Source organism: Microchirus variegatus, assembly GCF_963457635.1.
Source record: "Microchirus variegatus genome assembly, chromosome: 10".
Lineage (NCBI taxonomy): Eukaryota > Metazoa > Chordata > Actinopteri > Pleuronectiformes > Soleidae > Microchirus > Microchirus variegatus.
Genome location: NC_139811.1, coordinates 11903695 through 11930107, shown reverse-complemented (window position 1 = coordinate 11930107; position 26413 = coordinate 11903695). Strand labels below are relative to the sequence as shown.

Here is a 26413-nt window from a genome sequence, read left to right as displayed (position 1 = left end):
AGTCAAGCATGGTGAGAGTTGGGAGGAACAAAAACAAACAGCGTCACCACATGCACCATAAAAACCTCACAACGATCCCAGAGTCCTGGCTATGGCTTCTGACGGGGAGGGGGGGGGGGGAGAACACCCAATGACGCTGAACAAAAACCAATGAGGAGAAACCAATTTTGGTGCAGGAGGGTGCAACACTGGTCCCAATGCGACAGGTAGGGGGGGGGGGGGGTGTATAGTGCAGACTGAGCTGGTGAAAGAGGTGGATGCATGCCAAGCTGCAAAAAAAAAAACGATAGCGTGGTCACAGAGAGCAGGACGCCAACCACTGATGAGGACAGCGAACATGTGCATGTGTCATTAAGGGCAACCTTTAGCACAGAAATCCTGGATGCTTACAGGTGACACACAGGTAAAAGAAAGAAGGGAGCAGGAGCAGAAAACCAGAATGGGTGGGGGGTGGGTTTTCTCTATACTCAACAAGGACGATGTGAGGATGGTTGCATTCCCGGGTTCCGACTGTGATTGACCGGTAACAGTTCTCGCAGAAGGTGCAGTCGAGGAATACTTCGCTACAGTACATTGACAGAGTCCACAGAGTAAGTACGGTTACATTCAACACTCGTATCGACAGGCCTTTTTTTTTTCCTCCCCTCCGCGGTGGACATTCTGCCGTGTTGTAGCGGTAAACATTAACAAAGAGCGCATTCCTTTCAGACGAGCGAGTTTCCCGGGCCCACTGAGACATTTCGGATGAGTTCTGAGATTCACCTGTGCTTATACGTACGCCGCACTAACCGTCGTCTACAAAAACGCCAGCTGAAAACATGCACGTGGCTGCATTTATAAAAACGGCCCTGCTTTGATTAATGGATAATGAGGCCTTCAGTGACGGTTGGGTCTCAGCCTGCATGCACCTCTCGCTCCATGTGGTTGTCCTGGATCAAACGAGAAATGGGACCATGAAAACAAAAAAATAACAGACCCCAATTTTCCAGAGCAAATTACGCATCGAGGTAAAATGAGGAGTCGGAGGAGCTGAAGGATGAGGGACAGACGGCGTCAGTGGTGTAATGAGACAAGTTCATCAGTCTGTCTTTTGGTGTTTCTTACAGGAATGTAATTTAATACAGGAATGTGATGCAGACACTGGTTGTATTCAACAGTAAAGTGATGTTACAAGGGCGAACACAGCAGTGTCTTACGTCAGCGTTTGGCAGCATTTCTGCATCATGCAGTGACTCAATGACGCCATATTTGGTGTTTTCGAGCCTCATTCTTAGAGCACGAGTCTAATTTTGGAGTCGGGGGATTGACGTAAGAAAACAGCAGCTCATGAACGGTCTGGAAAACGGGGCTTAGGCATCACAGTTTGTAAAAATCAGCTCCCGATACGTCGAGAAACAACAACAACTCAGATCAGTGTCTATGTCCTCGTCAAGAAATGTAGCTCCAGTAAAAACCCGGTGTTCCATCGGTTGCCAAGTTTCTCACATCTCTCTGCCACTTTGGTAAATTTCAGGAATGCATGCATTCATATGAAGATCATACACAGTTTCTCTTTAAAGAGCAAAAACAAACACAACAAAAAAGAGAAAAGAAAAAGAGCGACAACAAACAAATCTATAAACCTGCCAACATGCCGATAAAAACACTGACCGTTTGTCTCAAAAGCAAGCGTTCCAAAACGACTTGCAAATAGAAATCCCCAAAAAAAACATACAAATACGACTTTGAACTGATCCGAAAAACACCCAAACAACGGTATTCAAAGGAAAACTGCGACAAGCACACTTAAAAAGAACTAAAGAAAAAAAACATTTTATATTCTTTTATATACACACACCCAATTAGCATCTCCGTTCTTTTAGCCCTCGATTTTTCCAGGTTGTTAATTTACAAGGAGCCGAGATGAAACGTTACGGTGTTGGTTAATACAGTAGTTTATGATTATATGAGGAGGAGCGACAGAGAGGAAAGACAGATCAGCGACAGGCGCAGAAGAGGTGAACGAGGAGAAGAAGGGAGGGAAAACAACAAAACAAATGTGAGGTGAGAGGAGAGGAGGGAGAGTCCGACATGAGAATCAAAATAAAAAGGGGCTCAAGTACGACAGAGCCCCAACAGCCCACCCAACCACAGTAATTGAAGTTAAACTTAGCTCTCTTTTGCAGTAGAAATGGAAAGATAAGCAGGTAAATGTTCATATTTCATGATTTCTCTTTTTGTTGGTTTTCCTTGAAGATTGGTTTTTCTTTTTTTGTTTTTAGCATGTCTTTTGGAGTCTTCTCGATCTGAGCCTCTGCATGGCTTTGTCACTCTTCAGGGCTGAGAAAAGGGGAAAATAAAACGATGTCAACAACGTCGCAAAGCGGCTTACTGCAAAAATCGCAAAATGCGCGTCGAAATACCATTTTAGATTGAATATTGTCCTGACCTGCAGATCAAATTCTACAGACGGAAGAAAAATCTTTGTTTCACACAGATTTAGTCATTTTAAATGTGTATTTCAATAAAAACGAGTGCAACTCCCTGTAATATCGCAATTTAGATGAAAATGAAATGATTTTCACTTTCTAATACACAGTTAAAATAACGTGTCAGACCGTTGCAGCTCCATTGCACAGACACTGGAACCACGATAACAAAACCCATAAAATCAGTTTTATGAAAGAAGTTTTATAATTAAAATTTGTGACGTGATTTTCCAGGCTGCAACATTTGCATGTGTAAGTTTGTCTGTGTTTGCATTCACATTAAATGGCAGGTGCTCCACTGACATCTAGTGGTTTCAAATGATCAGTCAAATCATAACGGTTCTCTGACTCACATTTTTTTAGAAAAATAAGAGCTGATATTGCATGAGATAAATCTTGTTGACAGTTGATGTTGTAGAGCTGCTCTTCTTTTGAAAAAGAAAAGAACCTGAGATTTGGTTCTGCTCGAATGTGAATGCGTGCATTTGCGTTTCATTAGGATGTACCTGTGTGTCTCAGGAACCCTGGTAGGTTTCCTGGAAACGAGCCGTTTCCTCGTAGATCAGTTCCTTCAGCTTCTCCTTGGGAAGGTCATCGAGCTCCATGGAGAAAGTGAAGGGTTCCTCTGCTACCGGCTATAAACAAAACAAATGCAAAAAATTTTAACATCCGTGTCACAATGTTCTTTACAGTTTTTTAAACTCAACACAGCAGCAGCAGCGATCTGGAGGTGTTGTTATGAGAGCTCAGTCTAAAATACTCTTGATTTAAAAAAAACACACACAAACAAACATTAAAGAGGAAGTACAAAATCTTCAAGAAAAGACAAAATACGTCCCACTCTGTACCGGGATTCAGAGTGTGCTTACATAAATTTGCGATTATGTTATTTAACTAATACTGGCCACATTCCAAACACAGCTAAGAGGCTTCTGAGCACAAAGCGGGAAGGCTCACTATTAAAACTTGGCTCGTGGTTTGAGGAAAAAAAAATTTGGCTGATTTGAGCTCAGCTTCTGTTCCATGTATTGTTCTTCTTCGGGAGAAAAGAACAGTTTCAATACTGATACAGCGAACGATAGGGGTGGGGAGAAACACTGATTCTTAGATGAAATTGTGATTCATACATGGATATATGTCCAAAATCCAGATTATTTAAATGTTAAATAACAAACATGGACGATACGAAAAGGCGGACACTTTATGGGGAGCACATAACAAAGAAGCATAGAACCAAGATACAGATTTATAATCGTAATCGATTCGTGAGACACCTAAAGATTCCCACCGCGACTGATCTTGTGACTTCATACCTCATCTGTAGGATCGTAGTACTGCTCGAGGTAAGGATGAGCCAGAGCCTCCTCAACACTGATGCGCTTGATGGGGTTGAAGGTCAACATACGGCCCAGCAGGTCCAAGGCTGTGTTCGAGTCACAAAGGGGTTTGGTTAGTTCCATCATGAGGATGTGCAGCAACATGAAATATGATGATAACCATTTTACTCATGGAAAACATGCTTGATAAGAATTCTTTTGTTTTATACTCGTCTGTTTTTATACCTGCCTGTCAAGAGCTGCTGGACGATGTGAATCGACAAAGTCTTTATCCATCTATCTATGATAATTTGATTCACTTTACCAGAAACAACAAAGTTCTGACAACAATATGTATCCCAGTATACACTAAAAACCCATTGTAAAATGAAATTAACAATGTTAATTTGATTAAAAGTAACTTTTAAATTATTTTACAGCAGCTGATAAGTCATGTTCAACACAGGGCTAAGTAGCCTCTTAAGACTTATGTGTCAAAATCACAATTTGAAGCAGTGAAATAAAAATATTTAAAAAACGCTTACATGTTGGAAACAGTTCAAATCTTTCACTTCCAACTTATCCTCCAATCAATCAATCATTTTTAAATGTATTGCACAGTGAATACTCAACAGAAGCCACAAATTAAAATGTATATTGCAAATCAATATCAATGTGTCAGAAAAATAGAAAATTATAAATTTTCTCTAAATTGTTCAGCCCTAAAGAAAAAAACCTCCACATTTCTAAAAACTAAGGCCAATGACAACAATTAAATGACATCATCATACCTTTTGGTTCGGCCTTGTAATAGAGCTTTTCCCAGGGGACCTTGGGTTTTTCAGGCAGGGACTGCAGGTAGTTCCTTGCCTTCATATTGATGATGCAGTTCAGATCTTCTTGACATGGAGATCCAAGGACGCCTGCACACAGAGGAAAGTAACAGACGTTAATTTGGCTACCCATGGTTTAATTAACTTAAAGTGATGTTAAATTAAACGGTATCTCACCCAATATGTGGTTCAACTGGTCCAAGTAGTGTTTCCCTGGGAAGATGGGCTTGTTGTTCAACATCTCAGCCAGGATGCAGCCCACTGACCAGATGTCAATGGACTTGGAGTAGCCCTGAAACACAAACACAGTCAACACTGCATCCAGTCAAATTACAGAATCCACATTTTTTTTTCTTTGACAAACCCACCTTTGAGTTGAGCATGATTTCTGGAGCCCTGTACCAACGTGTAGCCACGTACTCTGTCAAGAAACCTGTGTGGTCGTGCTCAGGATCGGCTATCCGTGCCAGGCCAAAGTCACAGATCTGAGGACGAGACAAATGGGGTCAGAGGTCACAGCATTAGATTTGTTTAAAGGTCCCATATTATACCCTATTTCTCCAAGTTAACCTAGTTCCCTGGTGTCCTAATGAACATGTCTGTGACATGCTTTGGTCAAAATACCATAAGGATGAAGCACCACAGCAGTTCAATCACCCTGCCAAAATAGCCCCGTTCAGAACGCTCTGTTTAGTAGTATCTCTTTAGGTCCACCTTTAGCATTTACCTTTAAAAAATTAATAATAAAAAGTCAAATGAAACTTAAGGGACACGAAATGACATCAGCCACAGAGGCTACTGGGATACTGTTGCCCTGACCAGCACTCTTGCGTGTTTTACGAACAAAGCGGAGCTCCACGAAACAACAATTCAAGGAATTTAGCGTCTTGTTACGTCCCAGTGCGCGCGGAAGTCACAAAAACATGAGCGTCATCTTTTTTCACACTTTGCCGACTGGTAGCGCCTCCAGAGTCCCAAACATAAGGCTGTAAATGATTAAAAAAAAGTTGATTTTGCATAATATGGGACCTTTAAGCAATGCTAAAATGACCATACAGAATACAAAAATATCTGCCCCCCACTTCTTTATAGAAGAAGTGTACTGTGTTTGGTCTACTTTGTCATGTTGACACATATCTGCAATGAAAAAGGTCCATTACACCAGGTTTAGTCAAGACATTAATTTGTGGATCGGGTAGGACAGGCAGTGAGTTGTCATGTTTCTTAATTCATTCTAGTTTGTTTTTTTTCACTCTTGGGGGACCCAAGTTGTCTTAAAACACAAATAATCAAATAACTTAATTACAGGAAATCTGGAGACAGGCAGTACAATCCAGTAATGCTGTACAGAATGCACAGAAATGTGGCAAAAAAGTGGCTTAAAGTACTTATCACATACTAAATGGAGACACATTAAGCAAAAGTAATGGCAGGAAGCCAGAGATGTGGCGAGTAGAACTGTAGAAAATTTGTTTTTTTTTCCTTTTTGTTGTAAAGTGGAATGTATCAGAAAGCCACTACAACATACGCTGCCTTTGTTCCTCCCTACTCGCACATGATCAGCTAATTCAGGTTGTCTCTCTGTGCCTGAACAACACGTCGAAGAGCAAAGAGAGCCTTGATGACTAGCCAAGCCAAGATCAATTGCTTTAATTGTACATAATTAATATCTGATGCTTATAACGCACTCTTCAATTGAACACCGTAAACTTCTCAGGAACTTCTCTTTCACTTTGTGGTTTCTAATGTTTCCTACAATGCAGGTGGAGAGCGAATTTTCACAGTGCTACACTGACTGCCAACTGAGAAGGAGGCGGAATCGCGCTACTGAGACATTCACCATCGCGCAGCTGTCCACCAAATCAGTCACAACATTAAAACCGGTTTTGGTTTGACATTGCGGCTGATCAGTGCAGCGTGTCCTCAACGCAACAGGCTTTTACTTTGTAAAGCACTTTGGTCAAACCTGGTTGCTTGCAAATGTGCTCTAGAAATAACTCATTTATCATAACTCATTTTCATTGTTCTAACTGAACAATTAAAATGATTCCTTATTATCTTTAAGTGTATATCACTTAAAGCAGCTTCACGTTCAGCCAGTTAAATGCTAAAACAAAATAAACACAGACAAAGTGGAATCAGGAAAGGAAAGTGTCTGCAGGGCATTTTGCAAACAAGTTTCCACCTCATGTGCTCTCATATACTATAATTAATTACACCAGTGTTTCTATCATCAAGCTTTGCACTTAAAGCCTGAACAAACAAAAATATTAAAGCCGATTCTAGTAAGATTAATTAGGAGAGATGACAGAACACGAAGAGCAGCCAAAGGCTCCCCTGTGTTGTCATGGAACTAAACATTTAAGGTGTGGAAGTTTTCTTTGACAGGGTCAGAACACAAGAGGCCAGAGGGATCAGGGTCAATCCATCACCCGTGTCCACCACTCCCAGGATTCTTCCTTTCTTTCAGTGTTAAATCAACATAAAGTGCAGGAAATATTAGAACTCTCGGTTAAAGCTGCAGTGTGTTAGTTGATAATCGATTAGTCCGTTTGAAACTTTTTCCATCATTAAAACAAGATTTCTGATTGTTTTGGCTTCTTAAATGTGAAAATAATCATTAGTTAACAGCTCTAGTTACTTGTGGTAATTCTTTGTTATTATTCTGCCTTCATTTGGTCTTTGTGGAAAAAAAACAACCCCTGATGTAACATTATTTGTATGCTACGCCCTATTATCTGAAAACACACTCACGCAATGCTAACATGAATGCTAAATACCCATTTTACATGTATAATTCTAAATAAAATATAAAATGTACGTATGGCTTCGTGACATATAAAGTGACCCATTTTCTGAACTGGAAAAATCCTGGAGAAAACAGATGGGACATCCTGTAGACGCAAGTGAGGAGCCGTATGTTTGTGTGCATGCGTTTCGTGAGCTGACCTTGAGGTCGCAGGTGGTATTGATGAGCAGGTTGGAGGGTTTGAGGTCACGGTGCAACACGTTGGCTGAGTGAATGTACTTGAGGCCTCGCAGGATCTGGTAGAGGAAATAGCAGACATGGTCGTTGCTCAGCCTCTGGGACTTGAGCAGCTTGTACAGGTCCGTCTCCATCAGGGTCTGCACAATGTAGCTGGAGAGACGCACGAGTCAAGGAGGACAACGGGCGACAGTCGCCAAAAGGAAAAGCACAAAGGAAGGCCCTTATATGTAGCTTCCTCAGACAGGATCACAAAAAAACACATTTGGAGGTGATTCCAGGACGGATTAGATACTACATCGGGTACAATATCATCACTGATCACCATCATTTATTAGTTAAATCTTATTTTATGTTACAGCAGTGGGAGTAGAGCTTTGATTCACAAGCAATCATGACGTCTATGTGGATTTGAATAAAAGGTGGGGATGCCAGATACTGGACAAGAGGAGACACATTCAAGATGCATTTTAATGCCAAGTGTGAACAGTCCCCATGCCTTTGGATTATTGAAATTAGATGGGAGGGACAAGAGAGTTTCTAAAACTCAGCGACATTGGTGGAGGCGTGTGCACCATGTGTTTTCTCCATTTCAGCGTTGAAATTCTGCATGAATGTGAGCTAAGAAGCCGCTGATGCATACGTCATAATACACTTTGTTTAAACATGTATTCACAAGTCTCGGGTGTTTAGAGACGCGGTGAGGCACATCATCGTCTGCGCTGCACTCGGTAGCTTCGCTCATTAGATCGGCCTCTAGCTCGTGGGGCTGAATGAATCTGTCACGTTTTCTAGACTTCATTGTAGATCAACTCTTCTTTTACATACACGACCGACATCCTGGCCGACCCAGTTCACAAGTAGTGTGGACAGCAAATCTGGTGACTAGGTCCACATCATAAAAAGGCCCACCCAAGGGCTGTGGCTGAGAATTTAGAAATCACTGGTGTATAAACTGTGCAATGTTGTTCTCCAATCAGTGTTTTCCACATCAGAAGCTTTGAAAATGGTGACCACAGAAATTATAGAACCAACCAAAATATGTGGCGTCTTCTCTGAGAGTTTTTGTACCATGAACCAGACTTTTGGAATGATAGGTTGGCAAATTGAGCATTGTAAACAAGAACAGGCTCAGACATTACTTGATCGTCCTTGGCAATATATTTCACGTGAAAGCCACTCAGAAGGCTCAGGCCATCCTGGGAAACCTTTTTTTCCATTCCAATCCAAAACATGCAAAAACAAAAGGTGCTGAGAGCCCAGAGGGCTCTAAAAAATCCATACTTGTGTTTTTGGTCAAATCATGCAACATTGAATTGAATTGAGTGTAGTAACCGTTTCCGGCCACATTCTTACATATGGTGCCTTTAAGTGAATCAACCGCTCAAGATTAAATGAAATATTTTCATACCTACTAAATGAACGGCCTAAGTTTGGTAGAGGCATTGACATCCCTCAATGTTTCATTTGGCACAATTTTTGTTTATGACCAAACACCTGTTAAAATAATAAGATGTGCCTTACTACAGCCTGACAGATCTGTTAGCATCGCTGTGGACATGCAGTCATGCTGATCTAGAACCCACTGGTGTTGATCCCTGCATTCGTTAACATCTGTCCTAATCAGGAGTGATTGCAAGTCAAAAACATTACATCACAATAAAGTGGAGCGACCAGGCAGCTCAGGCAAGAACACCAGACGAAAAAAGAAGAAAAAAAAAAAGAACAAGGACATCACACATTTCTTTGCTGTTTCTCAGAGGACAAAGCAGCTTTTCACAGAGAAACTGTCAAAGCAGCAGTCGGTCATCCAACTCACTGACCGGCCATACACACGGTCTACTGATAGCAGCTGAACGGTCACTGATGACTATCTGAAAGGACTGAGCAACAAAACAACACATCACAGAAGACACTCCCTACCTTTCACTCAACTTTGGTTCCAGTAGCTATTTATAGACTGTAGGCTATTACAACAAACAATAAGCCTGGTGTGCAGAACACACAGATCAAAATAATCAAAGTGTGTAGTAACTCGTTGTTGAATAAATTATTTGGATTGTTCGTTTTGTCTAAACTGCTCGCCACACACAGCCTCGATCAATTTCAGACAGAGCTGCTGAGTTCAGTTGTGTGATTCAGCGTGAAACCAGGGACAACATGCTAACAGCTAATTTATAAAAGGAACATTCGTCAACTGCTGTTAACGCAAATATCTAAGTCAGTTAATCACATGACATCAGCTCAATGCATTTCGAAACGTAGACCCCATTCAGACCTGGTATTAACATCCATCCCGAGTGATCCAATCAAGGCCAGCTCATACCAAGTACAGGTCTGAAGGGTCCTAATGCATCCTGAATGCAACCTCAGATCCAATCACAGAAACCACATTCGGAGGTGGTTTGAGGATGAATGTGGCTGCATGAACACAATCCATCCTCAGGATGGATTAGAGCCTCATCAGCCTCATCAGCTTGCACCATCTGATGTAGTTTCTTGTTTGTTTGTTTTTTTTAGTCTAATGAGTGCTCATATGTTAATTTATTTTCAGCCATCACCACTATATTAAGTCTGATCACTATACGACTTCTTTATCGTCATGGTTAAAATGTTTTTTTCTTCCCCTATCACACGTTCACACCGAGATACATTAGATTTGTTCAATACATGCGACATCTGAACTGGGCTGTATACATGGTCAAAACAATCTAAAGAAGTTAAAACAGTGCATCAGAAATGTGATTTAAGCAACTTTGACCGGGGCATGGGCGTTGGTGCCAGACAGGCTGGTCTGAATATTTCAGATATTATACTGATCTACTGGGATTTTGGGGAGCACAACCATATCTAAAGTTATGTCCAAAAAAGGGAAAATATAAAGTGGAGGCAAGAGGTCAGAGGAGAGAAAGACAACAGTAACTGAAATAACCACTCATTATGTAGAAGACCACATCTGTCAAACTACAGCAGAAGAAGAAAACATAAACAACAGTACTGACTGATAAACAATCGTGTAAAGGATACACATCCCTCATGTTGTCAATGTTCCGTGCCCTGAGAATGTCGTTGATGCCAATGATATTCTCATGGTTGAAACGCAGCAGGATCTTGATTTCCCTCAGTGTGCGTTGGCAGTATGTCTGGTGCTCAAAGGGGCTGATTTTCTTGATGGCAACACGCTGGTTTGTGACGTTGTCCAGGGCAGAGCTGAACAGGGCAGAAAGCACAAAACAAGTCTCATGTTACACTCTGCGCATCATACACAGTGACTGTATCAGAATCAGGGATGGACACGGAGCTCCACTGAAGCCGTTTCCGGCTCAGTGTCTCCTCTGCCAAGATGCATGCTTGACACAAGTCTTTCAGCTGGGATGGGTTGTGAAGTGCTGTAGGTGTAGATCTAAGTGTAGGTGCAATGTCAGTGTAGTGTAGGTGTAGAGTAGATGGAGAACAGGCAGCGCTAAAAGGAGTTGTGAAAGGTATGAAAGGCGTGTTCCTGGCTTTGCTGCATTTACGGCTCATCTCCCTATAGATCAGATAGAAGTACTGACTTCCTTTAGAGATGACATAACAAAAACATTAAAGCCAGCTTTTCATACGGACACACACCCTCAACGCAAATAATCACATCACACCTTGTTGACTATCGGTGAAAGTATTCCGTCTTGTTGCACAACACACTGTATACTGTGGGCAGGCTGACGTTAAATCAGATTACTACGTTCTATTGGGTTTTCTCTCCTCGTACCAACCAGTGAGTGTTGTTTACCAACACAAAATGCTGCAACAGCGGAAACACACAACCACAGTGACACTGACACATATATAGGTTTGTGCAGCTGTTCTTTTTAGGACACTACAGTGACTACTATTCACTTGGACAGCTGTTCCAAAGTCTCATCTCTAATCTCAGCCATAACTAATGCATAAACCTGACCCTAACTAGGAAAGGCTATATAAGAATTTTATGTGTCAATACAAGACCACAACTCAGAGTATCTAACAATACTGAGATCAATTGGATGCCATTTTTTTCTTTTACCTCTTTATAACAACTAATATTTTGTTCCCATAAAGGAAGACATAAATGGATCACGTGACTCAATCAATGCTTCCTTTCCTCTTTTAATTCTTTTTAAATGGATTTCCTATTTTAATCTTAAAATAAGCCCAAACATGACAGACTGGAGGCCTTAACGTGATAGTTAAGGTCCATTGTGGAGTTTTTATTGTCATCATTTTGGATTTACTGCCCATAAGTAGGATAGTAGAAGTGTAAAATTGCTTTAAAATATTTGTTTTGTTTTTATAGCCTTGGGAAATCTTTCTAATTGTGCTTCAGGCGAGGGTCTTGCTTCATGAAGGCCGCCATCTTGTGCTGCAATGTTTCTACAGCAGTCCAAACGGTCAAACAAGTCAGAGAGTGCTGTTCATGTTTGGAAGTAAAAGCACTGTGCAAATGAAGAAGGGCAACAGCCTTAGTGGTATGCAGAGGCCACCATAGTTCTCTAATGTGCTTCGGACAGGGAGGGGTAAGCAGAATAGTCCTGTTCATTAAAATCTGCAGTCTCACTATTAGATGCGACTAATTCAAACACACTGGACATTTAAGGGTTTACAAACATATCACATTTTCCTATTTTTCCATTTTCCACTATCTGATTAAATGATTTTAACCAGTATTGGACTACTCCTACAAGGAGTATTGTATCGGCCCATCCCTAACATTAACCAAAACACAGTTCCCATCTTAGTCCCGAGTCTCCTGCCCATATCCATGGGTTCCCATGAGGACAACTCATCCGGAAAAAAACGGTGTTTATACCAGAAAACACACACACACACACACCCAGAGTGCACCATGCTGTCACACTCCTCCATGGAGATGACAGTGAGCCAAACGGTGTGACCTGCTGAAATGGACGTGTGGCCCCGGCTCTCGTGCCACTGACAAGCAGGACTGTCACATCTCATGAGTGTTCACACCTCAGCCTCAGTGATTGGGCTTTGATAGTTCGTGCAACAGGGCTGCAGTTTACATGTATGACAAGGCCGCAAACACTTGCATCCTGTGCAGCGGTTTTGCAGCAGACTGACGGTGGAAGAACTGAAGTATAAATGATGAAATGTGAGTGGGAGACCGATACCGGAAGAGGGGAAAAAATGGCTGCGGCGATAATTAACTTAAATGTGCGGTCAAATGCAGCCTGCAGAAAGGTTTCTGATCAGATATCAGGCACAGCGTCCTGCGCAATCACTCCCAATCTTGTTTCCTGTAAAGCTCATAGCCACGCCTGTAGCCAGACAGCTAACATGTTATCCACAGGAGACACGGACTTCTTCCTCAGCTTCACCACTGTCTAAACGGCAAAAACGGCCGTTGAAAACACGCAAACATCGTGACCGCTCTCTTTCTCTGTACGGCGCTTGTTGCACACAGCAGCTAAACTTAGCTGGCTAACTGTATTTACCAACAAACAGCCCGTGTTAGCTAGCACTTTTGATTCATGATTGTACGGTGGCCCAACAGAGAAGACGAGCACTACTCACCACACCATTCCGTACGCCCCCTCCCCGATGTAAGACAGGTTCGTGTAGCGGGGTCCCACATCAAACATCTGGCCCTTCACGGACTCGGACCCAGTCTTGGTACCCGCAGCTCCGGGCGCTCCATCCGCAATAGCAGCAGCGACAGGGCAGTTGGAGTCCGCGGCCCCCACTGCTGCGGTGCAGCTCGAATCCGCCATTCTTCCTCTCCAAAGAGCCGCTACTCTGTCAGTGTGTGTCGCCGAGAGACCACCACCAGTTCTCTGCACGGTTCAACGTCTGTCCGAGGCTTTAACCGTGCGGATTGTTTGGACTGACGGAGCACAGTACCGACCACCAGGCCCTCTACCAACTGACTGTAAACGGATTTCGTGCGCGAGCGCGGATTTGGCCTCAGCACTGAGCGTAAATGCGCGTGCCAAATCGCGGCAGTGCGGGAGCGTTAGATATCGTTTCTGCGATGACTTGTTTGGGCGGAGTTACGCCAGTTGGTTACAGTTCCAGATGGAGGCACCGCCAGTGCAGTTACTGCATAACAGGCAAAATCTGCGAAACAAACAGGCAGCAGCCACGAGTGGGCGTGCCCATATATGTTGTTGCATGCTAGTTGTACTGTAATGTCAAAAACAATATTTTATTATCACATTTTAGTTTATATATTTATTTTATGTTATGATATTTCACCTCTGATAAGTTATTTGTAATTTTTGCAATCATAATGTTATATTAAAAGCATATAAAAAGTGTTAAAGTATTGTTCCTATGATACAGTTTTCATGTTTTTTTGGTCCTATAAAGTGTATATAAAGTATAAAGTGGGATTGCAAAATTCAATTAATTGTGAGTGAGAATTCATGTATCTCTAATAGCTGTATCTCATCTTCAACAAACACTTTTGGTCACTAGCAAATTTATTTTATCTAAAAAGCAATTGTAATGCATACATATACAAACAATATATTTTAACACATAGAAATGACTGAGTTAAAAGAATAATCTGTTTAAAGAGCTATCTGACTTAGTCTCAACCTAATCATTATTTTATTTAGGTAATGATTAGAAAACATTTGCAAGTGCATTTTTAAGGTGCAACACTGTGAAAAATGAAATGACTAGAAGTGACTCATTTTGTGAAATGCCTTCTTTGCATACAGTCTTAATGAGGTGCAGTGTTAGAAAAGGAAGCATGTGCGGTATTTTATCAGGCTCCACAATCTAATGACTTCAACCTAAATCTCAAATAACTGTTTTTGCACATACTACATGAACAAAACATCCTGTGCATCACTCATTTTTTAAAGTTAATTTCTTTACCTAATGTATCTTGCTTGCTGTAATTTGAATGTTCCCTATGCTAAATTAATAAAAGCACATCTTATGAAGACTTACGTGTAACACTGTGTGCATTTTCATCTGCTTTGTCCCTGTACAACACAAGTAACAGCTGAATTTTCATCTTTTAACATGATGAAAATTCGTGTATAGTATTCAAAAAAACAACAGCAACAACAACAAAATTGTGTGTTCATGTTATTTTGTTTGTGAGAGGGACACATAGACCAGTAAACCCCTTAGTGTGGTCGCCATGGAAACGAGTGCGACTGCTCGCTGGAACCACTCCCCCTTGGTGACGTCACGGCGCAGGGCGGCGTACTTCCTGGTTACTGTCAGCACGCCGCATGTTTTGGTTTTGCGTAAAAAAGAATGGTTCATTTCCTTCTGCGACCCAACTGGATTCGCCAGATTCGCGTCGCGCTCACTCTCTTCGGACTTCCTTACGCTGTTTGCTCCGCCGGAGTTTGGTAATGAACTCGTTTATCTCGCTGCTTGTCAAGTTGTACATTTATAGCAAGCTAATAATGCATTTTTCTCGACAATTTTGTGCTGGAGATTAAAGTTTGAATTACAACAGTCAGTCATATCCATGCTGACGCGTGATATTTATTTTGAAAATCACACAAGTGTAAAATGTCATAAACCAATTACATAAAATCGGTGGTGTAGTGGGTTGCCAAACCAGCAGCACAAAAACCTACAAAAAGAGTATGCACATGATGAATTTTATTATATTTAGTGTTTTTACGACAGTCTCTCTTCTGTCTTGTTTGCAGAAACATATTACATGAGTATAATTTCTGTCAAAAACCATAGTTGATACGCATGAATGTCCATTTTTAAGTGGTTATACTGAAATCCTGGCCTTTTGTAGTCGATATACGCCGTAAACTTGTGTATCACTGCATAAAGTAACAATCCAAGGCTTACTTAAGTTGACAGATGTGTGCATTGTAGTGTAAAGCCGCTCTGATCCTGTTATCGTGATGTTATCAATATTCTAGTGATTTGCAGTGAGAGTTTGGTTTCCTCTGAAGTATATGCATCCTCAGTTTCTGACAGAAAATGTATACTGTGGAAGAAATTGGATACAATTTTCTGCGAAGCCACAAGGTCAAGGAGTGGACATGGGCTGCTGCTGCTGCTGCTGCTGCTGCTGCTGGGAAGACGGACAGATCATCATTTTGTCTCGTGTTTCTTTCCCCGCAGGTCTGCTATTTCCTGCTCATCTTCTCACCCCTTCAGAACCAGTCACACGATCAGGCCAATTTCTTCCAGCTGTTGTTACCGCTACACGACCAGTGTCTGCACAATGCCACCCTCAACAGTGCCTCATAAGAACTCCAGATGCCCTCAGTACCCAGGATCCAAAATCAAACGCTTCCCAGTGCCCGATGCCAATGTGGACTGGAGTCAGAACTGGCCACAGTATAATCCAGTCAGTCACAGTGACCCTGTACTAGCAAAGAAACCAGCATGGGCTGACCCTGATATTGGGTGAGCAACATACAAGTGTACTTTGGTAAAAATAGCACTAGATGTTGACATTAATGTGTTTGTTTTACAGTTCTTTCAGTCCAAAATTCAACACTGTGGACGGTGCCGTGGACAGGACAAGCTTTGAGGGCAAGTACAAGGTGGAAAAGGAAAAGCCACTGTAAGTTGTGAAGCACCAAGAGACATGGTTTTGCATTTTACAATTTCCGCGTTACAAAGCAGCTGTGGACACATTTTGTTGGTGCCCTTGCAGCATCTAGAGATCATGATTTACTCAAAATCTGACCTGGAGCATTTTCTTTCCGCAGAATTTGCCTCATATCTTTTAGTATTGTCACATCAAGTCGGTGTTGAAAAATTTGGCTCTCACAGAAAAGAACACTGTGGGGGTTTCTTTCTCCAAATTGTTCTCCAGTTCTCCTCTATTATTTTAACAGAAATTCTGTATTTTTACTTATGTCATTTCCAGGTTATTTCAGATAAAGTTGTGTTTTTTTTTTTTGTAAAAGACTACCAAAAATTATGTCCATGAAAGTCTGTATATGAAAGTTGCTGTATTATTTAGCTTGTTCTGAGGGGCTAATGTGCCAAACACTTTCCTAAAGCTCGTTTGAATCCTGCAGTAGCTGCAAAGAGCTGCTCTCTGGATGTCAACCTTTTAGTAGGATCTTTAGTAATGGCACCCCTTTCACATCCCTGAACTATTTCATTAAATTGTAATTCCAATGGCATCACTTAATTAAGCTTTAATGTTAAAGACCACAGTACTACAGGGATTTACTCTATTCATATTGTCATTTATAAAAATATACTGATAAAAGACACTGTCTTCCCCACATTCAGGAATCCTCGTGGACGTACAGGGTTGACTGGTAGAGGTCTGCTGGGGAGATGGGGACCCAATCACGCAGCTGATCCAATCGTCAGCAGGTAATCTTTTCTTTACCGTACACATTGGTCAATATCAGGATGTCGAATAATCACAACTCTTTAGAACAGGAAACTCTGTGCACTTTGCAGTTTTTCTTAATTACTTAATTACTTTTGTATGTCACTGTCTGGAAGGTGGAAAGTAGATGCCAAAGGAGCCAAGATAAATCACCCAGTCTCCAAAAAGCCTGTCCTGCAGTTTGTGTCCATCAAGAGGAAGGACTGTGGAGAGTGGGCCATTCCCGGGGTTAGTGGCTGTCATGTTTTAATCTTATTATTATGATCTGATATGATTGTTTTGATTGTGTTTTGATTGTGTTATGATTGCGTCCTCCTACCTTTACTCTTTACTGTGCCAACCCCGATATGCTCACTGCTAATCAAAGATTAACAGAACATTTTGCCATTCACATATGAAGAACACAGTTTGAAAAGACGTGACGCTCTGGACTTTTTGGAATGAAATAAAAAAATTCATAGCTTCTCATGCTCCTGACGCTTGCTCATTTACGTGTGTGCATGTGCTTCTGTTGTAGGGGATGGTGGATGCAGGGGAGCAGGTTTCGCTCACGCTGCAACGGGAATTCTCGGAAGAAGCTTTGAACTCCCTTTCAGTGTCGCCCTCGGAGAGAGCGAAAATCCAAGAGCGTATTAATAAACTCTTTAAATCGCCAGGGTTTCAGGTTTGAGTTACTCTTTCACTGTCACGTTTTTTGGTCAACGGGTACTTAATCGTTAGAAAAACTAACATTTGTTATTTTCTCCTTCAGGTCTATAAAGGGTATGTGGATGATCCTAGAAACACGGACAATGCTTGGATGGAGACGGTCGCAGTCAACTTTCATGATGAATCGGGTATTAATAATCATTTTTTTCTTCCTTTTTTAAATAACCCCATTGCTTGTTGATAGGCTAGAGCTGGGTCAGTCTGCCACTTTGCATTTTTGCATATGCCCACGTTTCCATTCATACTAAAAGGAGGGTCCGCGTCAGAATAGCGTTCCATGCATGCATGCTCACATTCCATTCCAGTGGTGGTGATTTCTAGCCAGGACTTCACCCTTGTTGGTACAGTGTGTCCTTGTATTCTTTGTGCAGTGTGTTGTGAATGTGTGGGTGTGACCTCAAGCAAGCTTCCATGGTTACGGTCTCCTTTTGTTGTCTCTTTTGACCAAAATGCGCCACCATCTGGACTGAAAAGTGTCGTGCTACAGGGAGCATGTGCAGTTGACATGTACACTCTTAGAAGAAATAAAAGTGCTAAGTAGAACAATATAAGGTTCTTTGGCTTGTCCCCATATGAGAACCCTTTTTGGCTCGAGGTAGAACCCTTTTATTTGACCAGGTATTCCGTGCAGACCACCACAAATATCGGCAGATTAGAATATTTACGTGGCCTACAGGCCTTTTAAATTGTGTAATTACTGCTACAATAGCCCCATAAGTGCATAGATAATTAACATAGCTGATTATAGTTACTTCAACATTTTCTTTCCGGGACAACAAACTACATTTTCATTGAACACTGATATCTGTGTTGTCACTGCAGGCAACAGCGTGAGCGAGCTGCCGCTGCAAGCTGGTGACGACGCAGGACAAGTCCAATGGGTTGACGTTGACTCGTCTTTGGCCCTCTACGCGAATCACTCACATTTTCTGGAGCTGGTTGCCAAAGAGAGGAAAGCCCACTGGTAAACAAAGCAACAAGACTCTAAACCTAAAGAGCATTATTTCTCTCTCTCTCTGTGTTGAGAGCACTTGTGTAATTATTAATATGCATGATGCACAGAATTATGTACCGCACTAATTTAAATATTATTAACACACTTGTAATAGTGAAAGCCTAAGACGCATCTTATTACTGTGAACAATGTGGCTATGCAGATCTACTACTAATGTAACAGAACTTATTAAATAAATGTAACTCGATGAAGGCCTGGCTGCACTTTGCTCAGAAATACATGAAATGAAATCAGTGTGTTTGAGCTGAGCAGAGCAGAAAAGAGGAGGAAATGTTAAAAAAACAAAAGACTGAAACAAGGAGACTTAAAAAAAAAGAAAGAAAAAGGAAGCCAGATGCATATTATGTTAATTAATTCAGTGTTAACAAGGATTTAATCAACCCAGTGAGTTCTTGAAGTACAAACACAATGGGCTGTTGATAGTAACACATACTACATGAATGTTAGTGTGGAAAGGGAGACAAAAGTATAGACTGACATTTTTTTTATTTACATGTGAATCAAATATGAAAAAGCAGTGCAATGAAGTTGAGCTGAAGCTACAGGACAAATTGAGTGGCAATAGTGAGCGAAAGCAAACGGCCATTTCACATTTTAACAGCTCCGCCTTTCCAAATGTTCACATAAATATGTGTCATTTCTCTGGTGAGCATAATTTGCGATGAGAATTTCGCATTATGTGCCTTGCATCTGTTAGGATTACTAATCCAACACTTCTGTCAGCAAATGGCTGTCAGCAACAGATAACCAAACTTAAATTTGTTTTAATAATATCCACATGGGGCTCTGTGATGGACTGGCAACCTGTCCAGGGTGTGCATTACCCGCCTTTCATCCTATGCAAACTGGGATTGGCACTGCAGGCCCGTGACCCTATGGAGGATAAAGCGGTAGACAATGAATGAATGAATCTCTACTTGAGCTAATGTATCTCATGTTTCAACAAACTGAACAAATTGATTTCACGCATACACACATTAAAAAACACAAATTCTATTACTTCTTATTTACTCTAATCAGACCAGAACATTTGTATAACATAATATTCAGCTGTTTTCCGGTTTGATACCAGAAGCACTGAGTGGGGAGTTTCTACCACTGAAGTGACACTATGTAGTATAATCTCTTATCTCTCTACTCGACTCCCTGTGCACCCAAGCCACTTACTCTACACACTAAAGTGGACCATTTACAGTGTAGGAGCACTTATTAGAGTGTTTGTGTTTTTGCGAAAATCATCTAATCACCGGCTTTAATGTCCTGAACACTTTAATTTTCACTTGTGGCTACAGTTGCTCCATCAATAATCAAAATATCACACTGAGAATAGAAAACAAAGGTATACATTTACCAAAAATCAGCAAAAAGTTTAAATAGAAGCATGGAATGTAAACATGACAAAAATACTGCAAGTCCCTTGCCCTGTAACATGAATAATGTGTAAAGGCATGTAGAATGAAGACATGAGAAACCTGTCACTGAGATGCTCCTGTGTTTTTTTTTATTATTATGAAGTGTTTAGAGGATTTGGACATTTTCCCCTCACAAATGTATTTCACTTTGTACTGTATTTTCACTTTGTATTGATCCTACAGCGTGAGTAACGGCTAATGGCTCGTGTTGTTGTAATAGATTAAGAAATCACATGTACATCTTAAAGCCCTTATAATAGACCATGAAGTGCTCCACAACTAATAAAATGCAGTCATTTCATTTCTGTATGTGTCTTTTGTATATATTGTTATTTGTAGTAGGACTTCACAATATACCATACAAACATTTATCCATTGTGTTCATCTTATTAGGGGGTGTTTTGTGTACGGTGACTGATTTTCTCATCAGCATAATGATTTTTTTGGCTGTTGAATGAATGAGCTCATCTTCTGGTAATTTACCAAATTGAATGTATTGTTGCCTCAAACCAGACAGACTCTTCTCTCAGACTGCAGCAAGATATACTGCACTGTGTATATTTTTTGCAAACAGCTCAGGAATGCACTCAGGAAGTTAAATTGACCACTTTTTTCCCCCACAATTTTAAAAATATATATTACACTATTCTTTGACTTTCCTAACTTAAATGGCTGTTATGTGTGCAAAAGGATTATGTCGCATGGCCATGTGAGGACTCGTGCCATTCCCCCACATGTTTCCTCCCGTGTTTCTGTGAGACCTGCAGCATTTAAATCCACCGATGAACTACATTACCCACAAGCCCGTGCGACTAAAGCCGTTGCCTGCTGGAGCTGACGACGTGGCCGTGGTGCGTCTCGACCCCGTGTTCCAACGTACCGGGGCGATTCAAATAAAGCTAACCGGCTTTGTTCAGGGAGTCCTCACCGCTGCTACGTGGTCGAACGAGTCTCTCTGAAACTCTAGTATCACCGTAGTTTCTAACAATGTCTGGGAAAATCAAGGGTCGAAGTGCCGCGAACGCAGACGCACTATCTGGCGGCGTGTCCTGCGATGAACGCATCTTGCGGGATTGTCATCAACTGTACGCGGATCCTGACAGCGGTGAGTTTAGTTAGCATACCTTACGAGGCGCAAACCCTCACTGAAGCTCAACATTAACTCGCGTTTTAGGGAAAATAATAGGCAAAGCCGCTTGTTAACAGACTATTAGCTAGCTAAGTAAAGTGAGTGACGTGGAAGTAGCTTGGAGGTAACCCGTTAGCTAGCTGAGGGGCACATATTTGTCTGACGTCGCAAACTATAACACAGCTAGTTAACTTAAGTCGGTGTTAAATGATCTAACGCCTGTTGGATTTAGAGTTAGAAGTACTTACTTCGTGTCAGTTTAGCTCAGCGGCGCTAGAAGAATGTGACCTAACAAAATGAATGAATGATTGGAAATACCATCATTGCTCTAATTGAATCGGAGTGTGAACAATCGACTAATCGAGAAAAGAGATAACACTCGGGCCCTCTCTGTTTGCTACGACACATTCAACGGCATCATATAAATAAATCAGAAGTGAATTCAATTCATTTATAAAAGGGGACGATTTTGACAATTTAATTATTCATCATTAAATGTTACAATAAATAAGTCAAGTTTAGGGCAGAGAAGACAGGCCGTACGTGTTGATCGATTAATATTTATTAATGTTGTGCCTTTATGTCGTTGGAAAAAAAAACATTGGCAAACAAAACATTCTAAAAACAACCTGTGTCATTGGCTGCTTGCTAAAGATTGGTAGGAGCCATTGAAAACCTACATAGATTGACCTCTATATTTAATATTACAGATCTCGATTGTGACAAAACTACACAGTGACATTACACATACATGTCAAATTCCTGCCTGTTTTTAAAGAAACCATGAGTCTGTATCGAGTCATTTATTCATAGCACCACAACCTATATCAGCAATGCTGCTCAGATGTGCAGCTGAAAACATGACCTCAATGGGCAGAGGTAACAATTGTTAAAGGAAAAAAAGGTGTGTCGGTTGTTCTCCACCCTAATGACACTCTCTCTATTGTATTCAGGGTTGATGACAGTGGCTGAAACTGTTGGCGTCAAGTTGCTGCCACCAAGGAAAAAGATCACAGTGATGCTGATGGGAAACCACTCTGCTGGGAAAAGCTCCTTCATTAACTGGTTAATGTTTTTAAGAGTATATCTGTAGCAAACAGCCTGCTGCAATTATTGTATTCAATCCATGGTCCATGTGCGTCGGCAGCATCATGATGTTCTCATCATCCATGCATCAGTGCACTAGGGCTGCAAAAACTAATGGATTAAATCATTAGTGTAAATTATTAAATTATACAAATAGAATGCAGCAGCATGTTACTGTGAATGCATCTTCCAAAAATAGTGTTCATTTAGCTAAATGTATGCATCTGTGGTTGATACAAGCTCCCTGATATTTTACATTGTTTTGGTCAGGTATGTGGAGGAGCACATCCAGCGCACTGGAGTGGCCATTGAGACCCAGGGCTTCAGCTTTGTTACAAGTGGGCGCAAGAGAGAATCTCTCACAGTGAGTGGAACACACGCTTGTGACGCAGATGCACTTTTGGTCCAGCGAACTTTAAGATTTTCAAAATATATTTCTCACTCCTAAGATCAGCTGTTTTTTTATTATAGGTTATATTGTTAATTTGAATTCACTTCTCATTGGGTTTCATTTAAACTTGGAATGTCAGTACTTCTTAAGGTCCTGACACTTGGTTTGCAAAGTTTCTGAGTGATCTTGCTGTTTTTTTTTTTTTTCTTCTTCAGGGAAATGCCACTCTTCATCTGTATCCACACTTCAAACCTCTGCAAGAGTTCAAAGGTGAGCTTTATTGTAAGGGGCTGTATATACTATATATTTTTAAGCCTGCACATAGCCATTGGATGATGCAACAGAAAGTCTATGAAAACACTGCTACAACACACTGAAGCAGTGTGGTTGGTTAACAGTCCTATGGAAGTTACAGAGGGATGGTTGATGTGTCACTCATAGAAGCACTAAGGATATTTTGGTGCACATTTGTGTAAAAGCATGACACATGAACTGCGTATGTGCTACTCACTGACATGTTTTTCTATTCTCTTTTGATATGTAGGTGTTTCAGAGTACCTCAGCACAGAGATCTGCACGTCACGACAGAAACGGTTCAGCTTGGTGACATTTGTGGATTCGCCAGGCTTGGTGGACGGTGACATGAAGTATCCCTTTGATGTAGATGACGTTCTCATGTGGCTGGGTGCGTTGTTACTTGAATCACCCTAAGGCTTTGTGATGACTGGTTATTTTGATTTGCAATTCAAGTAGAACTAGATGCTAGACACGTGTTATATGCAGGAGTCGTGTATCGTTTTTGTTTGTGAGATTTTCCCCCAACCACTAGAGGGTTGTATTTCATTTCTTGTTCTGCCGGGCTAGGGTCATGCTGGGTTATTTAATGTCACCTGTCATTTTACGCAGGTGTTGCATATTGAAACAGGCAAACGGTTTTCTACATGTTCTCGTGTTTAAGTGTTTTTTTTCTTATCTTTTTTTTTTCTGGAATTAGGACATTAGAATAAAAATACATCGCTGATATAATTTCAGACACTAAGGAAGAATCTGTTGTGATTTATACCCGAGTGCACATAAAAACAATACCTACCAGCAAAGCTGGCCCGTATCGCCACAGTAGAGGACTTACTATACACTATGTGTAAAATAAAATTCACCTTTAAGGTTTAAGTAATTTTTTACACTACTATTTCATACAAGTCAACCTGACAACCAAAAATATATTTATAATGGGAATGTCTACTCTCTCTCTCTCACTCTCAGGTGACCTCTGTGACCTCATTCTGGTCTTCTTTGACCCCATGGGTCAGGCTCTGTGCAAGCGCACCCTCAACATTGTGGAGAATCTGAATGAGAAACATGGGGACCGGCTACATTTTTACCTGAGCAAAGCTGACGAGGCTGGAGGAGAGTCGGACAGACAAGTATGCACAACAACAACTCTGATCAAAAAAATAATGCGTTAATGTCGGTCTGTATTTTCAAAGCATTCCTGTGCATTTAGGAATAGATGACATGAACTGCCTCCTCTTCATGTTAAAATGTGTGGGGGTATGAAAGTGTGGATCTTTTCTAGTACATGTGTTTGTGAAGTATGTGGCATTACAACAGTTTCAGGCAGATGCACACTCACTTATATACAACATAATTCCAAGATTGTTCACTATTATTGCTTCACTAATGAAGATGACATCCATTTTATGAACTTTGTCTTCTCAGAGAGTCATGATGCAGATTGTCCAGGAGCTCTGCAAGCGACCAGGACTCAACAAATGTGGATTTGACATGCCAACCATCTATATTCCCAATCCAAACAAGGTGAGATTTTAAATTCCATTGACTTGTAAAGTACTTGTCAGCTGACAAAGCTCCTTACGTGTACTGTTGTTCCAACTGGCATACATAAACATCTTTTTTTTTTTTTTTTTTTCCTTGACAGCCAAGTCGCTGTGTCAACCAGGTTGAAGAAGTGTGTCGGACCATTGAGAAAACTATTAACCAAACGGTTCAGAACACGCTCAACTCTCTGGAGAAGGACTGTGAGCTCATTAGTGAGGCCATCACTGATACACTCAATAATGACAGGTAACATACAGAGATGCTTGTTAGGCTTTGGTCATACTTACCACAGGGTACACGTTAGTCGATCATTCAACTCATTTGTTCTTGATCTCATTTTTACCAGGATCTTGGACTTATTAGTATTTCCTGTATTCTTTGAGTACTGGTTGACTTCATTATAAAACCTCAAGCAAATGACTATAGTTGGTTCCTTCTTCATGAATGGAACATGAAAGTGACACACACAGAACGATCAGTCAGTGATGTCCACAGAGCTCAACCTTTACCCTCTGCTCTCACAGACAGACCACTGTAGAGAATCGACGAGCGCGCTGCAAGAGCTGCTTCCTGACTCTGCTGGGCTTCAGTGTCCCCATGGCTCTGATGGCTTTACTGTTGCTGGGCACTATGTCCAAAGAGCTGCTGGACTTAGCTCTGGGGCCCGATGGCACACATGCACTCTCCTTCTACCTGGTAAGTTTCTAAGAAAGAACAACAAAAGAGTCTTTTAGTGCCATTAAGTCTAATTCTCGTTGATCTTATCATCTACAGACTCCCATCGTGAAAATATTTGACTCCCTGACCATGGAGCAGCAGCTTTACAGTGGTGGTGGTCTGGTTCTTTTCTCCTTCCTCCTGCTCATCATCGCTCGCTTCTCTTTCAAGTAAGAGAGTCTGATCTCCACACAATCACAGCTTTTTGTTTGAATTATTGTTGCTCTGTAAAAGGGGAATTCTGGTATTTTTTGACCTGGGCCCTATGATAATAAATGCGGGTGTGTGTATAGTACTTGAATTGGAAAATAATTGGTCCAGTGTGTACAGGTGTGTGTTTATGGCTCTCTTTGATTTTTTGGGGGGGATTTTTTAAGATAAAACAAAAGCTTACAGTTTTCCAGCCTTGGTGTCCTCTGTATATTTGTTAGTAAAATATTGTATTTAAATTCCCTTTTGTTTCCTTTGACTTCTTTGCAGAACCCGTCCAACTTTTTCAGGCAAACAGAAAAGGCAGCTGCAGGAGAAGCTGGAGTATGTTCAAGAGGTGGTCAAGACCAAAAAGGTAAAATGAAAGTGGCTGATTCTGTAGTGTGACTGCTCGTAAATGGACTGTATTAATTAAAGTATGTTCAATTGTCTATTTCTCCCCTCAAGAAAAAGCTCTATGAAGAATACCTTCGCCAGAGTGTCAGTGATCAGGACATGGATTTATAAAGAAGGACCGGATGCAAACAAATGATTCAGCCTCCTCACAGTGACCTAAATCTGAAATTCACACCAGCTGTGGTGTCATTTTGACCACTCAGTGCTGTATCTTTTCAAGTGTGCAGATGAAAAGTACAGTTAAAAGGACTTACAATACAACAGAACCCAAATAACAAAGTGTTGGATAATGTCCTCACTGATAATGTTACCTCTTTACAAACTGTTGCCCCATATTTCTGCTGCACACTACTCAAGTGTTCATCTTAATGACAGATTAACCTTTTGTTATTATTTTTTGTGAACATTTCTATTTTCTAAATATGTCCTCTGTAACTGTACACCCAAGGTACCACTTAAAAATATTTAAATAATTCCAGCTATTTATATTATTACTTTATCAGAGAAACAGTATTTTGCTGAAATGACCTATAGCACTGGTTTATGCAAGACACTTTGTGTTACTTCATGGTGTTA

The 26413-nt window shown here is 41.0% G+C and overlaps 3 protein-coding genes across 3 annotated transcripts; 2 read left to right on the top strand and 1 right to left on the bottom strand.

The window, feature by feature from the left end:
- Positions 1 to 1848: 1848 nt before the first annotated feature.
- mapk3 (mitogen-activated protein kinase 3) lies at positions 1849 to 13535 on the bottom strand. Its single transcript, XM_083896057.1, has 9 exons — positions 13157 to 13535; positions 10631 to 10813; positions 7567 to 7756; positions 4986 to 5102; positions 4795 to 4909; positions 4576 to 4707; positions 3782 to 3891; positions 2975 to 3103; positions 1849 to 2319 (listed from the first exon to the last, which is right to left on the bottom strand). Exons 1-8 carry the CDS (start codon positions 13351 to 13353, stop codon positions 2984 to 2986), a joined length of 1164 nt encoding a protein of 387 aa, XP_083752183.1. The 5' UTR covers positions 13354 to 13535; the 3' UTR covers positions 1849 to 2319; positions 2975 to 2983.
- A 2225-nt stretch (positions 13536 to 15760) lies between these two features.
- On the top strand, positions 15761 to 20338 carry nudt9 (nudix (nucleoside diphosphate linked moiety X)-type motif 9). Its single transcript, XM_083896064.1, has 7 exons — positions 15761 to 15985; positions 16056 to 16145; positions 16829 to 16915; positions 17051 to 17162; positions 17452 to 17598; positions 17686 to 17770; positions 18465 to 20338. Exons 1-7 carry the CDS (start codon positions 15801 to 15803, stop codon positions 18608 to 18610), a joined length of 852 nt encoding a protein of 283 aa, XP_083752190.1. The 5' UTR covers positions 15761 to 15800; the 3' UTR covers positions 18611 to 20338.
- A 718-nt stretch (positions 20339 to 21056) lies between these two features.
- On the top strand, positions 21057 to 25948 carry LOC310933152 (uncharacterized protein; the record flags this gene model as incomplete). Its single annotated transcript, XM_083896573.1, has 12 exons — positions 21057 to 21174; positions 22152 to 22263; positions 22555 to 22648; positions 22891 to 22945; positions 23220 to 23360; positions 23939 to 24099; positions 24395 to 24493; positions 24615 to 24760; positions 25039 to 25210; positions 25289 to 25401; positions 25712 to 25796; positions 25889 to 25948. The coding sequence occupies 12 exons, from the start codon at positions 21057 to 21059 to the stop codon at positions 25946 to 25948; spliced, it is 1356 nt and encodes a 451-aa protein (XP_083752699.1).
- Positions 25949 to 26413: the final 465 nt, after the last annotated feature.